At 43.6% G+C, this 21,145-nt stretch overlaps 1 protein-coding gene across 6 annotated transcripts in view; it reads left to right on the forward strand.

Moving 5' to 3' along the window:
- Positions 1–21,145, forward strand: part of LOC147123374 (mesoderm induction early response protein 3-like) — a 106,769-nt gene that overhangs the window by 32,055 nt on the left and 53,569 nt on the right. For all 6 annotated transcript variants that reach the window (XM_085971809.1, XM_085971790.1, XM_085971799.1 and 3 more), the window contains 3 exons: positions 5,012–5,094; positions 14,518–14,590; positions 17,700–17,851. In XM_085971809.1, coding sequence (XP_085827935.1) covers positions 5,012–5,094; positions 14,518–14,590; positions 17,700–17,851 — 308 coding nt within the window. The remainder of the gene's footprint in view (positions 1–5,011; positions 5,095–14,517; positions 14,591–17,699; positions 17,852–21,145) is intronic.

The raw sequence follows: 21,145 nt of genomic DNA on the forward strand, positions 1-21,145 counted from the left end.
CCTACCGTTGCCGACGGTGGAAGAAGAACTTGCAGTGGATCCAGTGGAGATATTCCACTCGGCCATAGTCGAATGTCTCCCTGTGACGAATGCAAACATAGAAAAGGAAACACAAAATGACCCGACACTATCCTGGGTCTATGATTTAACGGTGAAGGGATGGCCAGCACATGGCGAACCACTGCTGCCAGCATTCTCGCCGAGAAGAGAACAGCTGTCAGCGTGCAGAGGAACCTTGATGTGTGGATCCAGAGTAGTAATTCCACCCAAATTGAAGGATAGAGTGCTCAATGAGCGTCATGAGGGTCATCTGGGAGGGGTAAAAATGAAGAACTTAGCCAGAGCGTTTGTGTGGTGGCCGGGAATCGATAGAGAAATCGAAGAGATGACCAAGAGCTGTGCAAGATGCCAGAAGGTCCAAAACGCCCCACCACAAGCCCCTCTACATCCATGGGAGTGGCCCTCATCTCCATGGCAAAGGGTGCACATTGATTTTGCTGGTCCCTTTATGGACTCGATGTTTTTAATTGCGGTGGATGCACATTCAAAGTGGCCAGAGGTAATAAAAATGTCCTCAACCACCACGGAAAAAACTATCACAGTCTTACGAACCATATTCGCCAGGAATGGGCTGCCTGAACAGATTTGCTCTGACAATGGAAAACAGTTTGTGTCTGAAGAGTTCCGGAGGTTCTTAAAGAACAATGGTGTTAAGCATTACACATCCGCCCCATATCATCCAGCCACTAATGGATTGGCTGAGAGGTTTGTTCAAACATTCAAGAAGGCTATCAAGGCAATGTGTAATGAAGATATACCCCTACAACACAAGGTGGACAACTTCTTGTTTGCCTACCGGAATGCGACACCTGCGGTTACCAACCAAACTCCTGCCATGATGTTCTTCAATCGAAGACTACGATGCCGCTTGGATTTGGTTAAGCCGAACATCAGAAGAGATGTGGAGAACAGGCAGTTTCAGAATATGAATGAAAGGCCGACCAGGAGTTTTAAGATAGGTCAACCAGTTTTGGCCCGGGACTACCGCACAGAGAAATGGCAGCCAGGGACGATCTGTACACGGCAAGGACCTCTAATGTATACCGTAGACGTTGGAGAGAGCATTGTAAGACGCCATGCTGACCAGATTCTAGAGTCACTGGAAAACGTCAACTCCACACCACGATCTGATACACCTGGCGATGAAACCGAAGTACCAATTGCATCTACCGCAGAATCGGTGATATTGGAAGCAGACGAACCAAACAACGACATTGATCCCGACTCAACCTTACCAGAAGAACCTGATACACGAAAGAGGCGTTATCCAGACAGAATCAGGAAGCCTCCTCAAAGACTGAACTTATAATTGCTTAACCTCAACCAATGTATCTAGCAACTGTAATTGTAATTAGTTATCATTTAGTTGTTAAATGAATGTTATGTACTGTTTATCTAAAAGGGGAGGAATTGTTGTGTATGTACCTTTTAAGGGAATAACTGGTCTCAGGCTGCAGTACCGGCAGTGACCACCCCTGTATAAAAGGCCCTGGCAGGCTTCTGTAGTTTCAGTTTCCAGGTTGTCTCCATTCAGTAAAGACTTGTTATAATTAACTCCTGCTGTCCGTGTCTCAATTATACACGGACATAATAGAAGGCAATGCTGCGATCGAACAAAAGAAGAAAAGGAGACAATAAAAGGTATTAGAAGCCAGATGAGATGGTAATGGGCCCGTGGAGACAAAAGGCAGCTGAGATTAGGTGTGAAGTGTACTGGCAGGATAAGGACAGCTGCCAGGTGAGAGAGAGAAACAAAAGGAAAGGAGGTGGTGGGGGTGGGGGTGGAAGGAGGACCCAAAACAAAGGGGTGGAAAAAATTAAAAGGAAAAAAGTAAGAGAGGCCGAGGTTATGATCTGAAATTATTGAACTCGATATTGAGTCCGGAAGGCTGCAAAGTGCCTAATCGGAAGATGATTTGCTGTTCCTCGAGTTTACGTTGAGCTTCCGTGGAACAATACAAGAGGCCAAGGACGGCGAGGCCCGAGTGGGAATGGAGCGGTGAATTAAAATGACAGGCGACCGGAAGCTCGGGGTCACCCTTACGGACTGAACGGAGGTGTTCCGCAAAGCGGTCACCCAATCTGCGTTTGGTCTCTACTCCTGAGGTCGTCACCATCACAGAAGCCAGTCTTCAGCCAATTCAATTCACTCCACGTAATATCATGAAACATACTGGATATAGCAAAGGCTATGGGCCCCGACAACATCCCAGTTATCGTGCTGAAGACTTGTGCTCCAGAATTAGCTGCGCCTCTAGCCAAGCTGTTCCAGTACAGCTACAGCACTGGCATCTATCCGACAATATGGAAAACTGCCCAGGTATGTCCTGTCCACAAAGCAGGACAAATCCAACCCGGTCAATTACCGCCCCATCAGTCTACTCTCAATCATCAGCAAAGTGATGGAAGTTGTCATCGACCGTGCTATCAAGCGGCACTTACTCACCAATAACCTGCTCACTGATGCCCAGTTTGGGTTCCGCCAAGACCACTCGACTCCCGACCTCCAAACATGGACAAAGGAGCTGAATTCCAGAGGTGAGTTGAGGGTGACTGCCCTTGACATCAAGGCAGCATTTGACCGAGTGTGGCGTCAAGGGGCCCCAGTAAAACTGAAGTCAATGGGAATCGGGGGGAAAACTCTCCACTGGCTGGAGTCAAACCTAGCACAAAGGAACATGGTTGTGGTGGTTGAAGGTCAATCATCACAGCCCCAGGACATCGCTGCAGCAGTTCCTCAGGGCAGTGTCCTAGGCCCAACCATCTTCAGCTGCTTCATCGATGACCTTCCCTCCATCATAAGGTCAGAAATGGGGTTGTTCGCTGATGACTGCACAGTGTTCAGTGCCATTCACAACTCCTCAGATAATGAAGCAGTCCATGCCCGCATGCAACAAGACCGGGACGATATTCAGTCTTGGGCTGATAAGTGGCAGGTAACATTCGCGCCACAGAAGTGCCAGGCAATGACTATCTCCAACAAGTGAGAGTCTAACCAGCTCCCCTTGACATTCAAAGGCATTACCATCGCCGAATTCCCCACCATCAACGTCCTGCGGGTCACCATTGACCAGAAACTTAATTGGACCAGCCGCATAAATACTGTGGCAACAAGAGCAGGTCAGAGGCTAGGTATTTTGCAGCGAGTGTCTCACCTCCTGACTCCCCAAAGCCTTTCCACCATCTACAAGGCACAAGTAAGGAGTGTGATGGAATACTCTGCGCTTGCTTGGATGAGTGCAGCTCCCAACAACACTCGAAGCTCGACATCATCCAGGACACAGCAGCCCGCTTGATTGGCACCCCATCCACCACCTTTTACTCCCTCCACCGTCGGTGTACCATCTACGAGGTGCACCGCAGCAACTCGCGAAGCCTTCTTCGACAGCACCTCCCAAACCCGCGACCTCTTCCACCTAGAAGGACAAGGGCAGCGGGCACATTGGAACACCACCACCTCCAAGTTCCCCTCCAAGTCACACACCATCCTGATTTAGCAGTATATCGCCGCTCCTTGATCGCCGTTGGGTCAAAATCCTGGAACTCCCTCCCTAACAGCACAATGGGAGTACCTTCACCACACGGTCTGCAGCGGTTCAAGAAGGTGGCTTACCACCACCTTTTCAAGGGCAATTGGGGATGGGTAATAAATGCTGGCCTTGCCAGCGACGCCCACATCCCACAAACAAATGGAAAAAAAAATCTGGCTCAAAAGCAGTAATATCTGAGGGCTGCAGTTTTCTCCTTCGAGCAGTTGTCTTCTTTCGTTGGGTGTGAGGGTGATGGGAAGAGGAGGGGAGAACAAAAGAGATCCAAATGTATAATTACCGCGTCAGTGATTTAGAGGGTAGTTGGTATACATATATTAAAAAATCTTAACACCCTACATTTATGCAACCATAATAGCTTGATGAAGCTAAGATGATGTATAATTGTATTTAGGGAATGAGAATAACCTCACTGAAAGGCCTCTAAGATATTTTGGTGTTTGATCAATTAATTTTGAGGTGGAAACTGGACAAAGTTTATATTTTACTCCTACAGGTAAGATCAGTCATTAAAAATAGTCTTGAGCCTATATTTTTAATGTCTCCATTAAGGTGGAAAAAATCTTGGATCTTCAAGAATAAATATGCGTTCAAGACCTTTGAGGAAAAATAGGGCATATTAGTTGCTGTTCATGGGATAGTGGACCAGGAACTTTACATTGACTTAAATGTGAAAAACGTACATTAATCCCCAAAGGTTTCTTCCAGGTGTGTAACTGTTTTGTGCACTTCAAAATTATACAGGGTATACCTTTTCCACATGATGGTTTATTTAAAATCTATAATATATTAAAAACCTTACATCTGCAAGCACTTCCTGACAACTTTTACCATTATAAAATCGTGTTTACATTTATAATATAAACTGCCTGTGTAAACTTGTCGAGCTGTAAATGCACCCTCCCACCAGTTGAGGTGCCACCACTGTTGAGAAATTGTAATTACAGTGTGACAAGTTTACACAGGTCGTTTCCATTATAAATGTGGTCACTGGAATTTATAATGGAATCATAAAAATAGTGGCAATTTGTGACTTAAAATGGGAACTGAAATACATATGTGCACACTGGTCCTCCAACTATCCCCTGCTTTGCCTGAAGACTGCACTTGACCTTGACTCCCGTGTGCAGTACCATGGCAGATTGACTAGTAAGGAAATAAAAGTGTTTTAAAGCTGTATGCTTTGGGCGTGCATATTTTATTTTAAGATTTGAGGAATTGGAGGAGGGAGCAATATAGGACATTAAAATATTCATTATTAGGATGGATTCTGAATATTGTTGTGGAAAAACTGCTAATGTTCTTGGTCAAGAATAAAATTGCCCTCCATGTTGAACATAATGAAAATGATAGATTTTGAATGGCCTTTTTCTGACAGCTGTCTTTATTTTTTTTCCATACAGCAAGCGCTACCTTTGACGGTGATAAAGAATCTGAAGATGAAGAGGGACAAAATGATTGTGCTCCACCTGAAGATTTGAAAAAGGTACTCTAAACTCAGCATGTAAATTGTTTAATCTGACCTGTAAGATGTTGCACTTTTATAGGTTCAAAAACCAGCAGTTCCACTTTGAATTTTCTGTTTTAGAGAATGAGTGCTGCTTGATAATCTTATTGTCCATGTGTATAAAAAAAGGTTTGTGGAAGTTATGTTTAGCCCTTTAGTGAAATGTCAGTGTTCTCTCCATGAATACATGCAATTAATCTGAATCTACATTTTAACTCATTATGTAAATGTTCTGAAGGTTAGTAAGCTCTGAGGAAATGGATGTAGATTGCCTCAGTTTAAGATTAATCCAGAGAAATCGGGGAGCTATGGACCAGTTAGCCTGATATCAGTAGTAGGAAAATGCTAGAATCTATTAGGGACGTGGTAACAGGGCACTTAGAAAATCATAATATGATTGGGCAGAGTCAACACCAATTTATGAAAGGGGAAATAGTGTTTGACAAATCTGTAAAGGGTTTTTTGAGGTTGTAACTAGCAGGGTAAATAAGGGGGAACCAGTAGATGTAGTGTATTTGGATTTTCAGAAAGCATTCGGTAAGGTGTCGCCCGAGGTTATTACACAAAATTAGGGCTCATGGATTGGGGGTAATATATTGGGCCAGAAATTCCAGAACGGGGCTTGCAGCGCGTGCAAGCCCCGTATTTGCACTTACCCCGCGCTCCTGCCGATCAGCTTCTGGGACGCCTGAACTTGGAGAAATTGAAAGCACATTCCCGGGCAGCGTATGACGTCACGCCGCCCAGGAGTGCAGCCAGCGCGGACCCAGGAGCGTGCAGTGTAAGTGAGACACGCCCCTTGAGGTCTCAGTTTCACTGGACACGCCCCCAATGTTTCTGTCAAGCTGCTTTGCTTTTTTACATGCAAAGCAGCAGTTTAAATAGGTTTTTGGAAGTTTTTTGAAGATTTTGGTAACTTTTATAAACTTTTTTAAATGTTTACATTATTTTGAGTAATCTGAAGTAGTTTTAAAGAGAATTAAAGCAATTTAAAGACTTTTAAAAGCCCTAAAAGAATTTTTTTAATTCCATTTATTTATTTAGCAATGTCGTCGTCATACGTGTCTTCACACTGTTCCCTTTGGGGAACTGTATGAAGTGGTGGAAGGATTTATGGCCGTGATTAACGCTCATTCCGTGACCGTAACCATCTTTGAACCAGCCATTAGGGCGGTTAGTCCTATGGCGGGAGGGTTTTACGGGCTCCCACAAGCTATACAAGGAGGGGGGGCCACCCACACCCACGGACGCAAATATCCCACTGGATGTCAACCCAGAATTTAGAGCCGGAGCTCCGACTCCACTTGCCGGGACTGTCTGGAGCGGGGTTCGAAACCCTACCCTGATCTGGCCCAGCGGCGGGGATCCTACCGCTATGACAAACGCCCAATCCGATTAGCTACGTGAAATGGCAGCATAGGGCTCCAGTCACGGGGAGGGAAAAGGCGCAGGAAACGTATGGGTGTCACCTTTTGTGCGGAGTGGGCCTTTTGCGTAGCAGTAAGCATCCCCGCCGTTGGGCCAGAAGGAGGAGTAGGGTTTTGAACCCCACTCCAGACAGTCCCGGCAAGTGGAGTCGGAGCTCCAACTTTAAATTCTGGGTGGACATCCAGCGGGATACTTGCGTCCGTGGGTGTTGGTGGCCCCCCCCCCCCCTCAGATGGGTTGTGGGAGCCCGTAAAACCCTCCCGCCATAGGACTAACCACCCTAATGGCTGGTTCAAAGACGGTTACGGTCACGGAATGAGCGTTAATCACGGCCATAAATCCTTCCACCACTTCATACAGTTCCCCAAAGGGAACAGTGTGAGGATACGTGCGATGATGACCTCTTGCGCAATGCACCTCCTTGGACCCTCAGTCGCAGATGCGAGGGGGCAAGTCGTGCAAGAGTTAAATTTTTTATTTTATTGACATGTAAAATGTTGGCCCAATAATTCCCTTCCAAATGCGCTAGTACGGTCGGGGTACTTACGCATCTGGCCGGATGAAATGCCGGTTTTCAGCATGCACAGTGCATGTGGGGAAAACCGGCATTTCCTGTCCTCTGAACGAAGGGGTTCAGAGGCAGAACGCGTGCGACTGCACAGGCAGCGCGTGCGCAGTATAATTCGCCGCTTTCAGTGAGGTCCAGTCATTACAACTTACACATGAAAAAAGCATGGGTACAGTTGCTACAGAGGCTGCGGAGGAAGATATTTCTTATCGTGGAGCTTCTGAAAGTATGTATGTCTGTATATATTCCTTTGCGTGTTATGTATATATTCCTTTACTTATGTGTATGAATATTATTTAATTATGACTTTCAGAGAAAGTAACTTATTGGAAAATCATAATTAAAAACATACATTCATAGTAAAGGAATATAAAAAATACATACATATACGTAAAGGAATATATGTGGACATACATACATAACTCATTCTCACATTCCATTCACACAGCCACAATTGCTCCTTCTACCTACCGTTCTGAAAACCCTTTTTTTTTTTAAAAATAAAAAAAAAAAATTTAACTTTAAAACTTACTTAAAATTTCTTAAAATAACTTCCCTCCCTTTCCCAAACAAAAATATTGCATTTCAAAAGCTCCACGATAAAATATATCTTCCTCCGCAGCCAATGAACCACTTTACACTTGCTTTTTTTCAGTGTAACTTCTAAGGACTTAACCTCACGGATTTCATGAATGAAATCCACGAAGTTCACTGCGCAAGCGCTGCCTGTGCAGTCGCACGCGCTCGAGGTCTGGAAATGCCGGCGTTCCCCGCATGCGCTGTTCATGCTGAACGCCGGCATTTCCAACGGCCAGAAGCGTGAGTAAGCCGACCGCACTCACGCTTCTGGCCTGGAATTTCTGGCCCAATGTATATGGATTGAGAATTGGTTAACAGACAGAAAACAGAGAGTAGGAATAAATGGTTCATTTATCCATAATGAGTAAATGATCCATAAATGGATCAGTGCTTGGGCCTCAGCTATTTACTGTCTATATTAATGACTTAAATGAGGGGACCGAGTGTAATGTATCCAAATTTGCTGATGATATAAAGCTAGGTGAGAAAGTAAGTTGTGAGGAGGATGCACAGAGGCTGCAATGGGATATAGTCAGGTTAAGTGAGTGGGCAAGAACATGGCAGATGGAATATAATGTGGAGAAATGTGAAGTTATTCACTTTGGTAGGAAAAATAGAAAAGCAGCATATTTTTTAAATCGTGAGTGATTGGGAAATGCTGGCATTCAGAGGGATCTGGATGTCCTTGTACACTAATCACTGAAAGTTAACATGTAGGTAGAGCAAACAATTAGGAAAGCAAATGGTATGTTAGCCTTTATTCCATAGGGATTGGAGTACAAGAGTAAAGAAGTCTTACTGCAATTATATAGATGTAGGAAGTCACACAACACCAGGTTATAGTCCAACAGCTTTATTTGAAATCACAAGCTTTTGGAGCGCTGCTCCTTCGTCAGGTGAAGTGAAGAGAAGCATACAGGCACAGCATATATAGTCAGAGAAAACTGCCAGATGATTACAGGTAATCTTTCTAACTGCCCTTTATCACACCTCGGCAGAGAGATAATCACAGCAATCAAAGGTGTGAATGGTGTCCAAACAGGTCAGTCAGGAAAACATTACATCAAAGAACAATGAAGTGGGGTCACAAGGGGTCAAATGTTGCAGATGCTGGGGTCTGTATGAAAAACAGAAAAGAAAAAAAAAACTTTGCTGGAAATCACAGCAGGTCCGGCTGTATCTGTGCAGAGAGAACAAGCCAACGACGACTCGAGTCTGGGTGACTCTACGTCAGGTGGGGTTACATGCAGCGTGACATGAACCCAAGATCCCGGTTGAGGCCGTCCTCATGAGTGCGGAACTTGGCTGTCAGTTTCTGCTCGATTTTGCGTTGTCGTGTGTCTCGAAGGCCGCCTTGGAGAATGCTTACCCGAAGATCGGAGGCTGAATGTCCTTGACTGCTGAAGTGTTCCCCGACTGGGAGGGAACACTCCTGCCTGGCAATTGTTGTGCAGTGTCCGTTCATCCGTTGTCGCAGTGTCTGCATGGTCTCGCCGATGTACCATGCTCCGGGGCATCCTTTCCTGCAACGTATGAGGTAGACAACGTTGGCCGAGTCACATGAGAATGTACCATGTACCTGGTGGGTGGTGTCCTCACGTGTGATGATGGTATCTGTGTTGATGATCTGGCATGTCTTGCAGAGGTTGCCGTGGCAGGGTTGTGTGGTGGCGTGGTCGCTGTTCTCCTGAAAGCTGGGTAATTTGCTGCGAACGATGGTCTGTTTGAGGTTAGGCGGCTGTTTGAAGGCGAGTAGTGGAGGCGTGGGGATGGCCTTAGCGAGGTGTTCGTCGTCGTCGATGACATGTTGAAGGCTGCGGAGAACATGGCGTAGTTTCTCCGCTCCGGGGAAGTACTGGACGACGAAGGGTACTCTGTTGGTTGTGTCCTGTGTTTGTCTTCTGAGGAGGTCTATGCGATTTTTCGCTGTGGCCCGTCGGAACTGTCGATCGACGAGTCGCGCGTCATATCCCGTTCTTACGAGGGCGTCTTTCAGCATCTGTAGGTGTCCATCGCGTTCCTCCTCCTCTGATCTTCGGGTAAGCATTCTCCAAGGCGGCCTTCGAGACACACGACAGCGCAAAGTCGTCAAGCAGAAACTGATAGCCAAGTTCTGCACTCATGAGGTCGGCCTCAACCGGGATCTTGGGTTCATGTCACGCTACATGTAACCCCACCTGACGTAGGGTCATCCAGACTCGAGTCGTCGTTGGCTTGTTCTCTCTGCACAGATACGGCCGGACCTGCTGTGATTTCCAGCAACGTTTTTTGTTTTTTTTCTGTTTTTCATACAGACCCCAGCATCTGCAACATTTGACCCCTTGTGACCCCACCTCATTGTTCTTTGATGTAATGTTTTCCTGACTGACCTGTTTGGACACCATTCACACCTTTGATTGCTGTGATTATCTCTCTGCCGAGGTGTGATAAAGGGCAGTTAGAAAGATTACCTGTAATCATTTGGCAGTTTTCTTTGACTATATATGCTGTGCCTGTATGCTTCTCTTCACTTCACCTGACGAAGGAGCAGCGCTCCGAAAGCTTGTGATTTCAAATAAAGCTGTTGGACTATAACCTGGTGTTGTGTGACTTACTACATTTGTCCACCCCAGTCCAACACCGGCATCTCCACATCATGCAATTATATAGGGCCTTGGTGAGACCACACCTGGAGTAGTGTGTACAGTTTTGGTCTCCTTGCCTAAGGAAGGATATATTTGCCTTAAAGGGAGTGCAACGAAGGTTAACTAGATTGATTCCTGTGATGGGGTGATTGTCCTATGAGGAGAGATTGAGCAGAGTAGGCCTATATTCCCTAGAATTTAGAAGGATGAGAGGTGATCTCATTGAAACATATAAAATTCTTACAGGGCTTGATAGGGTAGATGCAGGGAGGACGTTGCCCCTGGCTAGGGAGCCTAGAACCAGGGGTCACAGTCTCAGAATAAGGTGTCGGCCATTTAGGACTGAGCTGAGGAGAAATTTCTTCACTCAAAGGGTTGTGAATCTTTGGAATTCTCTACCCCAGAGAGCTGTGGATGCTCAGTTGAGTATATTCAAGACCGTAATCGATAGATTTTTGGATATTAAAGGAATCAAGAAATATGGGGATAGTGCGGGAAGGTGGAGCTGAGATAGAAGACCAGTGAGCCGAACATCAATGGTAGGGAAATTATTGGAAAAAATTCTGAGGGACAGAATTAGTCTCCACTTGGAGAGGCAAGGATTAATCAAGGATAGTCAGCATGGCTTTGTCAGGGGGAGATCATGTCTAACCAATTTGATTGAATTTTTCGAGGGGGTGACTAGGTGTGTGGATGAGGGTAATGCAGTTGATGTAGTCTGCATGGACTTCAGTAAGGCTTTTGACAAAGTCTCACATGGGAGACTGGTCAAGAAGGTAAGAGCCCATGGGATCCAGGGCAATTTGGCACATTGGATCCAAAATTGGCTTAGTGGCAGGAGGCAGAGGGTGATGGTTGAAGGTTGTTTTTGTGACTGGAAGCCTGTGTCTAGAGGTGTCCCTTGCTGTTTGTAGTGTACATTAGTGATTTAGATATGAATGTAGGAGGTATGATCAGTAAGTTCACAGATGACAGGAAAATTGGTGGAGTGGTAAATAGCGAGGAGGGAAGCCTCAGGCTACAGGACGATATAGACAGGTTAGTCAGATGGGCAGAACAGTGGCAAATGGAATTTAACCCTGAAAAGTGTGAGGTGATGCATTTTGGGAGGACTAACAAGGCAAGGGAATACACAATGAATGCTAGGACCCTAGGAAGGACAGAGGATCGGAGGGATCTTGGTGTGCATGTACATAGATCCCTGAAGGCAGCAGGACCGGTAGATAAGGTGGTTAAGAAGGCATATGGGATACTTGCCTTCATTAGCCGAGGCATAGAATATAAGAGCATGGAGGTTATGATGGAGCTGTACAAAACGCTAGTTAGGCCACAGCTGGCAGGAGGCAGAGGGTGATGGTCGAAGATTGTTTTTGTGACGGGAAACCTGTGTCCAGTGGTATCGCAGGGATCAGTGCTGGGTCCCTTGATGTTTGTAGTGTACATTAATGATTAGATAGGAATGTAGGAGCTATGATCAGTAAGTTCGCAGATGACAGGAAAATTGGTGGAGTGGTAAATAGCGAGGAGGGAAGCCTCAGGCTACAGGACGATATAGACGGGTTAGTCAGATGGGCAGAACAGTGGCAAATGGAATTTAACCCTGAAAAGTGTGAGGTGATGCATTTTGGGAGGACTAACAAGGCAAGGGAATACACAATGAATGCTAGGACCCTAGGAAGGACAGAGGATCGGAGGGATCTTGGTGTGCATGTACATAGATCCCTGAAGGCAGCAGGACCGGTAGATAAGGTGGCTAAGAAGGCATATGGGATACTTGCCTTCAGTAAGAGCAGGGAGGTTATGATGGAGCTGTACAAAACGCTAGTTAGGCCACAGCTGGAATACTGTGTGCAGTTCTGTTCGCCACACTATAGGAAGGATGTGATTGCATTGGAGAGGATGCAGAGGAGATTCACCAGGATGTTACCTGGGCTGGAGCGCTTCAGCTATGAAGAGAGACTGGACAGGCTGGGGTTGTTTTCCTTAGAGCAGAGAAGGCTGAGGGGGGACCTGATTGAGGTGTACAAAATTATGAGGGGCATGGATAGGGTAGATAGAAAGGAACTTTTCCCCTTAGTAGAGGGGTCAGTAACCAGGGAGCATAGTTTCAAGGTAAGGGGCAGGAGATTTGAGGAAAAACTTTTTCACCCAGAGGGTGGTTGGAACCTGGAACTCACTGCCTGAAAGGGTGGTAGAGGCAGGAACCCTCACAACATTGAAGAAGCATTTAGATGAGCACTTGAAACGCCATAGCATACAAGGCTACGGACCAAGTGCTGGAAAATGGGATTAGAATAGACGGGGCTTGATGGCCGGTGCGGACACGATGGGCCGAAGGGCCTCTTTCTCTGCTGTATAACTCTGACTCTATCAGCCATATCTTAATGAATGGTGTAGCAGGCTCGAAGGGCTGAATGGCCTACTCCTGCTCCTGTTTCGTATGTTCTTATGTAAGAGCCCAAGTATACATGAGTTGAGTACTGTCTTTTGTTCCTAAATGGTATTGTGGTTTGTAAGGACAATGTCATGGACTTTATTTAAAGCATTTTAGACAACTGGCAGCCACTGCACAAACCAGCATTACACGGTTCCCATATACTCTTTCAAGTTTGGAGTTTTGAATGTTTTCAAAAAGAAAGGAAGCATCGGCTTAAATCCTGTGGTCCATTATATTGATATATACAGCACTATGATTTCCCTCATGATTCAATATCAAGGAAGGTCCAAAAAGCTTTTGAATTCCAAAAAAAAATGTTCTCCATTTTGCCTAAGTTTGAATAAAGCTTTAACAAAAGGTTTGCATAATGGCATATAAATAGTTCCATATATCCTTCCCAAAGATTGCATAACTTTTGGAGATCTCAAAGTTTCGTATTAACCAAAATGTTGTCGTTGAAGACGATGTGCAGTTTTGCCTGTCCAGATTAGATAGAGGCAGTGACCCACATTTCTATTCTCTTCCCCCTACTACTTCTCTCCTAAAAGTAGTAGCTCTTACTCAGATAAGGTTCCACAGTAACTGGTGACCATTTTGTATCTTTTTCTAAGTAATTATTCTTCATTTATGAGCTTCTTGATGAATATCTTTGTGATCCTGCCATGATCAAATATCTGACTGATTCTGGCCTCGCTTGATATCAGCACATCCAGCAGGAGTCGCTCGTGGGATTGATGGCTGGTGTTTTGTTTACTCCTCGCTAGCCTGGGCCAGTGCATCCCACTGTAAAATTTCAGTTTTCTTCTGTTTTGGCTGAGATGCGACTCTGAATAGGTAATCATTTGCTAAGTTTAAATCATGAAAAACTCTAATTTGCTAGAGAAGGGAACCACTTTCATTTAAATAGCGCCTTCCATGATCTCAGGACGTCCCAAAATGCTTCACCCCCCCCAGTGAAATTGATTTGAATTTCAGATTTACTGCAGGGTAAAAATACATTCCTTGAGATGATTGTGTCCCGTCCTTGTGGGATAATACAAAAGAACATGATAGTTGTGTGTTGTTACTGAGTTCCACTTAATAAATGTGCAAGATTTGTAGCTTCTGAGATCCATAGGTTGGATGAATTATTAAGCTCTTGCTCATGAGTGCAATAAATTCAAATGTTCCATTTAGTAATGAATTCTGTGCAGGTCTTTAAAAGAGACAATTATTTGACAGCAGTGTTTTTTAATATCTTAACTTTGAACTTCATCTGTGGTTCCCATAGGTGGTATGTCAATTTCCACTTACATTGTAGGTTGTTTCCCTGATTTCAACTGTTACATGTGTAAAGTGATTTTGTTCAATTGTGGATAGAACTGAAAATGAGGTTCTAAAGAATACAATTCTGAAACCAAGTCTGATTTTGATGTTTGTACTGCAATGTATTGGTTTTTACTATTTGTGTTTTAAGAAAGTGTTGCAGATCTAAGATCTGTTGTAGCATAAAATGGGGAAGAAACTAAAATTGAAATGGAATCTCAGTTACAAGTAAATAGATCTTAAGCAACTTTTAAAAACTAAACTGCCAGCAGCAGGTGGTCTATTTGTTGAATTTAAATTATTTAACATCTTTTGTAGAAAGTACCTAGGGCATCAGAATGTACTAGTAGTTGTATATTATATAAAACTCAAATCTGTCTAATTGCCATGTTGCTTTTTGAGAAAAAAATATTTGTTAGCTAAATGACTATAATGGCTGATGTGGAATTGCCTTTATTTAGGAAATAATGGTGGGTTCAGAGTATCAAGCTGAAATTCCATCCAGTCTATGCAGATACAAAGATGGTGCTAAAGGTAAGGCATGTATTTATGACTTTTATAAAAATAAAAAAAAATAAACAATTCTATGCCTGAAGACAATTCTAGAGGTAAATGCCCTAATGGATCCTCCCCGGGATCTGTGTTTTTTCTTGTAACTACCCTCATTTATCTCTTGAGGAACCGTGGAGATCTATTTCAGGGAGACGGTATGGAGTGGGTGCACTGGGATAAAATCAGCTGTGGGAATCCCCTTTAATAATTCTGCTCCATGGAATGGAATTTGCATAAGAATTTGCATTGGCTGTGTATTTTCCTCTTTGTGGAGACTTGGAGAGGAAGCTTCAGCTCACTGAAATGGTTTACAGAACATAAATTGAGTATCCTATGAATGAAAATGCTTAGAAAGTAAGCTTCAAAAACTTGTTAGATTCTGCGAAGTAACTCGCAGTGAAGGTAAATGCCCTTAGAGTTACTTGCCTCATTTAAAGGGATATTCCCTTGCCCAGGCTCCAAATAAATTCCATTTAAATATATACTTCTGCAGCTACCGATTTGCTCAATTACACCCTCACCTCCACCTTGATGCCCTTGTCCCCAAAAAACCCTTACTCTCTCAACCTGGTCATTTCCCTTGATACAGCCCCATCTTCACTCCCTTAAGTCCAAGGGATGCAAATTTGAATGTTTATGACACAACTGGTTCAACCATTCATCGTCTGATCTGGCTAGACTACATCAAGCACTATCCTGCTCTCCTCCCAAAACTGCTCACTATTTCAGGATCATCCTGGAATCCAAAGATAATACTCTGCTCCTTTTCTCCACTACTAACCATCTCTTTAAACCTCTTTTCCTGGCCCCCTCCATCGTTGCCTCCAACAAGTGCGAGGAGCTCATGCATTTCTTTATCAATAAGTTTGACACCATCTGTTCAGCTGCCTCTGCTGCATCCTTCCCTTCCACCAAGCCAAACTTCTCCAAAGGTTCCCCCTGCCCTAGCCTTGAACCCGCATCTTTCTCTAGTTTCTTTCCTAGTTCCCCTCATGCCCTTTCCGAACTCATCTATTCCCACTAAACTGACCATCCAGCTTCCCTTCCTGACCGCCATGCAAGCTGATATTGTCTCTTCAGGTACTGTCCCCCTCCTTCTAAATCTGCGGTAATCATCCCCCTCCTCAAAAAGAAACCCATCATTGATCCCTCTCTCCTCGCAAACTATTGCCCCCATCTCCAACCTCCCTTTTCCTCTCAAGTCCTAGAACTTGTTGCCACCTCCCAAATCCATGTCCATCTTTACTGCAACTCCATGTTTGAACCTCTCCAATTAGGTTTCCGCCCCCTGCCATATCACTGCAACGGCCCTAAATAATTCACAAATGACATCCTATGTGACTGTAACCATGATGCACTATCCCTCCTCATCTTTCTTGACCTGTCTGCAGCCTGTGACACGGTTGACCACACCATCCTCCTCCAGTGCCTCTTACATTGTCCAGCTAAATGGTATTGCCGTCGCCAGGTTTTACTCTTACCTATCCAGTTGTAGCCAGAGAACTATATCTAGAGTGCCCCAAGGATTTATTCTTGGCCTCCTCCTATTTCTCCTACATGCTGTCCCTTGGCGACATCATCTGAAAACAGCATCTTGTACACTGATGACACCCAGCTCTACCTCAACACCACCTCTCTTGACCCCTCCACTGCCTCTGTGTTGTCAAATTGCTTGTCTGGCATCCAGTCCTGGATGAGCCGAAATTTCCTCCAATTAAACATTGGGAAGGCCATTGCCTTCTGCCTTTGCCGCAAACTCCATTCCCTAGCCATTGATTCCACCCCACTTCCTGGCCACTGTCTCAGACTGAACCAGACTGATCCCAACCTCGGTGTCCTATTTGACCCTGAGCTGAACTTTTGACCTCTCCATCAGCAAGACCGCCTAATTCCACCTCTGTAATATTGCTTGTCTGCTCCCCTGCCTCAGCCCATCTGTTGAAACCCTCATCCATGCTTTTGTTACCTCCAGACTCAACTATTTCAATGCTCTGCTTTCCGGTCTCCCATCTTCCACCCTCCATAAACTTCGGCTCATCCAAAACTCTGCTGACCGTATCAACTCGCACCAAGTGCCATTCACCCATCAACCCTGTGCTCACTGACCTACATTGGCTCCCGCTCCCTTAAAAGCCTCGATTTTAATATTCTCATCCTCATGTTCAAATCCCTCCATGGCCTCATCCCCCTTATATCTGTAACCTTCTCCAGCTCTACAATCCTCCCAAGAACACGGTGTTCCTCCAATTCTGGCCTCTTGTCCAACCCCCACTTCCTTTACCCCACCATTGACGGCCGTGCCTTCAGCTGTCTAGTCCCTAAGTTCTGGAATACCCTCCCTAAACCTCTCTGCCTTTCCACGCCTCTTCTCCTTTAAGATGCTCCTTAAAATCTACCTCTTTGGTCACCTCACCTAATGTCTCCTTCTTTGGCTCGGTGTCAGTTTTTGTCTGCATGAGGCTCCTATGAAGCATCTTGGGACATTTTACATCATTAAAGATACTATATAAATGCAAGTTGTTGTATATTTAAGATATTCTTCCAATTTCTAGCACTAATTTTCTTAATGGCATTTGTTTTTTTTTAAATCACTTGATGGCAGATGCATATTACTGTCTGAAATATATGAAAGATTATTTTATTGTGTAAAATTGCTATTGGAACACAGAAAATCCTTTATTAGCTAGTAAAAATCCATTTTTTATTATGATATATAATCAAAAAGCCTTAACATGATATTTCTCACATGCCCTGTGTGATTCTGAAAGTACTGTAGTTGCAGTAGGATGACATCGATCCAAAAAGGTGAATGAGTGTAATCAGTAAGTAGGAAAACATTTATTTTGGAATTTTGATTTTTATACAACAGATGAAATGCTGAAAGGAAAATTCCTAGAAGCTAGATACTGGAGGAGTATTTTGTATGCATTAAGTAAAAGCTGTTTAGAGCTTCGAGCTTTTATAAACGGGTTAAACCTAATGCTCAACATATTTTGTTTTCTTACATTTTTAACTGCATGTTGTGTTTGAATATATTCATGTTTTAGTAAAGCTTGTTAGAAAGTGACTGTAACCCGTACTTTATTTCTAGTCTATGAAAATGAGGATCAATTACTTTGGACTCCCTATTTGCTTTCTGAAAGTACAGTAAAGGAATTCTTGCATGACGTGGCTATGAGATCTTCAGATGAGAAAGGTGTTGGTGGTATACCTGAAGGGACGCATGTAAGGGACAATGAACAGGTGATTATTTACTGAATTACAGATTTGATACATAATTGGTTAACATTTCACCATGGACTGCATTGATTACTTTCTTTCCTATAATGGAGTTTCACTCAAACAAGGAGGATTGGGAACTTGGTACTCCTGGCTACAAGGAAAGATGGGGAAGAAAAAAGGGGGAGGGGTCACAGTATTGTTCAGAGATGCTGTTACAGCACTGGAAAGGGATGACGTACTTGAGGGTTCAAAGTCAGATGCTATTAGAATTAAGGAACAATAGAGGAGCTATTATGCTGTTGGGTGTATACTATAGATTACAAATAGTGCAAGGCGATAGAGGAGCAACTTTCAGAATGACAAGAACGATAGAGTGTGATAATAGGGGACGTTAATTATTGTAATATAGACTAAGAAAATAACAGTGTTAAAGGGCAAAGAGGGGGAGGAATTCTTGAAATGTATACAAGAGAACTTTCTTGATTAATATGTTTCCAGCCCACCGAGGAAAGAAGCAGTGCTGGATCTGGTTCTGCAGAATGAAGTGGAGCATATTTCAGTGGGGGAGCATTTGGGAAACGGGGATCACAATATCATTAGGTTTAGAGTAGTTATGGAAAAGGACAAGTAACAATCAAATGTGAAAATACTCAACTGGCGGAGGGCTAATTTCCAAGAGTTGCAAGGGGATCTGGCCCAGGTGGATTGGAATCAAAGATAGGCAAGTAAAAGAGCAACGGGAAGCCTTCAGAGAGGAGATAGTTTAGGTATAGACTAGACACCTTCCCACGAGAGGGAAAGGAAGGGCTTCCAAAGCTAGAACTCCCTGGATGACTAAATATATAGAGATTAAAATGAAACAGAAAAAGAAGGCTTATGGTAAATGTCAGGCTCATAATACAGTAGAGAACCTACAGAAAGTACAGAGAAGTGAAAAAGGAAATAAAAGGAGCAAAGAAATAATGGGAGCTTGTCAGAAGGATACGGCAATAATCATGGGAGATTTTAATCTGCATATAGACTGGAAAAATCAGATGGGCAAAGGTAGCATAGATGAGGAGTTCATGGAATGCTTTCGGGATAGTTTCTTACAACAGCACGTTCTGGAGCCAACCAGAGAGCAGGCTATACTAGACCTGGTATTGTGCAATGAGATAGGATTAATTAATGACCTCAGTGAAGGTGCCCCTAGGTAGCAGCAATCATAATATGATTGAATTTTACATTCAGTTTGAGAGAGAGAAGAGTGGGTCCAAGACTAGTATTTTAAACTTGGGCAATTATGAGGGCATGAAAGCAGAGCTTGTTAAAGTGAACTGGCAAAGTAGGTTAAGGGATAGGTCAATAGAGTTGCAGTGGCAGACATTTAAGGGGATATTTCAAAATATACAGAATATATACATTCCAACAAAGAAAAATTCCAAGAGGAGGACCCACCATCCATGGTTAACTAAAAAAAAGTTAAAGATAGTATTAAACTTAAAGAAAAAGCAAATAATTGCGCAAAGGTGGGTGGCTGGTCAGAAGATTGGACAGAATATAAAAAACAGCAAAGAATGACTTAAAAATTAATAAGGAAAGAAAAATTAGAGTAGGAGAGAAAGCTACCTAGAAATATAAAAACAGATAGTAAGAGTTTCTATAGATATTTAAAAAAGAAAAGAATTAACAAAGTGAGCGTTGGTCCTATAAAAAGTGAGTCTGGGGAATTAATAATGGAAAATAAGGAGATGGCAGTTGAATTGAACAGGTATTTTGCATCGGTCTTCACTGTAGAGGATACAAGTAACATCCCAGAAATAGCTGTAAATCAGGAAATGGAAGGGAGGGAGGAACGCAAGAAAATTATAATCATCAGGGAAGTGGTACTGAGCAAATTGTTGGAGCTGTGGGCTGACAAGTCCCCGGGACCTGATGGACTTCATCCTAGGTTCTTAAAAGAAGTGGCTACTGAGATAGTTGATGCGTTGGTTTTAATTTTCCAAAATTCCCTAGATTCAGGGAAGGTTCCATTAGATTGGAAAATAGCGAATGTAACTTCTTTATTCAAAAAGGGATGGAAACAAAGCAGGAAACTACAGGCCAGTTAGCTTAACATCTGCCATAGGGAAGATGTTAGAAGCTATTATTAAAGACGTTATAGCTGGGCATTTAGAAAAGTTCAAAGTAATCAGGCAGAGTCAACATGGTTTTGTGAAAGGGAAATCGTGTTTAACCAATTAATTGGAGTTCTTTGAGGAAGTAACATGTGCTGTGGATAAAGGGGAACCGGTGGATGTACTGTACTTAGATTTCCAGAAGGCATTTGATAAGGTGCCACATCAAAGGTTATTGCGGAAAATAAAAGCTCATGGTGTAGGGGGTAACATATTGGCATGGATAGAAACATACATAGAAACATAGAAGATAGGAGCAGGAGTAGGCCATTTGGCCCCTCGAGCCTGTTCCGCCATTTAATTAGATCATGGCTGATCATCCAAATTCAGTACCCTGTCCCTGCTTTCTCCCCATATCCCTTTAGCCTTAAGAAATATATCTAACTCCTTCTTGAATATATTTAATGAATTGGCCTCAATGGCCTTCTGCGGTAGAGAATTCCACAGGTTCACCACTCTCTGGGTGAAGAAATTCCTCCTCATCTCAGTCCTTAGCCAGCCAATGGAAGATTGGCTGGCTAACAGGAAACAGAGAGTAGGCATAAATGGGTCATTTTCTGATTGGCAAGATGTAATGAGTGGTGTGCCACAAGGATCAGTAGTGGGGCCTCAACTTTTTACAATTTATATAAATGACTTGGATGAAGGGACCGAAGGTATGGTTGTTAAATTTGCTGATGACACAAAGATAGGTAGGAAAGTAAATTGTGAAGAGGACATGAGGCTACAAAGGGATATAGATAAGTTAAGTGAGTGGTCAAAGATCTGGCAAATGGAGTATAATGTGGGAAAATGTGAAGTTGTCCATTTTGGCAGGAAGAATAAAAAAGAAGCATATTATCTAAATGGTGAGAGATTGCAGAGCTCTGAGATGCAGAGGGGTCTGGCTGTCCTCGTGCATGAATCGCAAAAGGTTACTATGCAGGTACAGCAAGTAATTAGGAAAGCTAATAGAATGTTATTGTTTATTGCGAGGGGAATTGAATACAAAAGTAGGGATGTTATGCTTCAGTTATACAGGGCATTGGTGAGACCACATCTGGAGTACTGTACAGTATTGGTCTCCTTATTTAAGGAAGGATGTAACTGTGTTGGAAGCAGTTCAGAGAAGGTTTACTGGACTAATACCTGAAATGGGCGGGTTGTCTTATGAGGAAAG

This window comes from Somniosus microcephalus, chromosome 2, assembly GCF_052327205.1.
Source record: "Somniosus microcephalus isolate GS21.2 chromosome 2, FLI_Smic_1.0, whole genome shotgun sequence".
Lineage (NCBI taxonomy): Eukaryota > Metazoa > Chordata > Chondrichthyes > Squaliformes > Somniosidae > Somniosus > Somniosus microcephalus.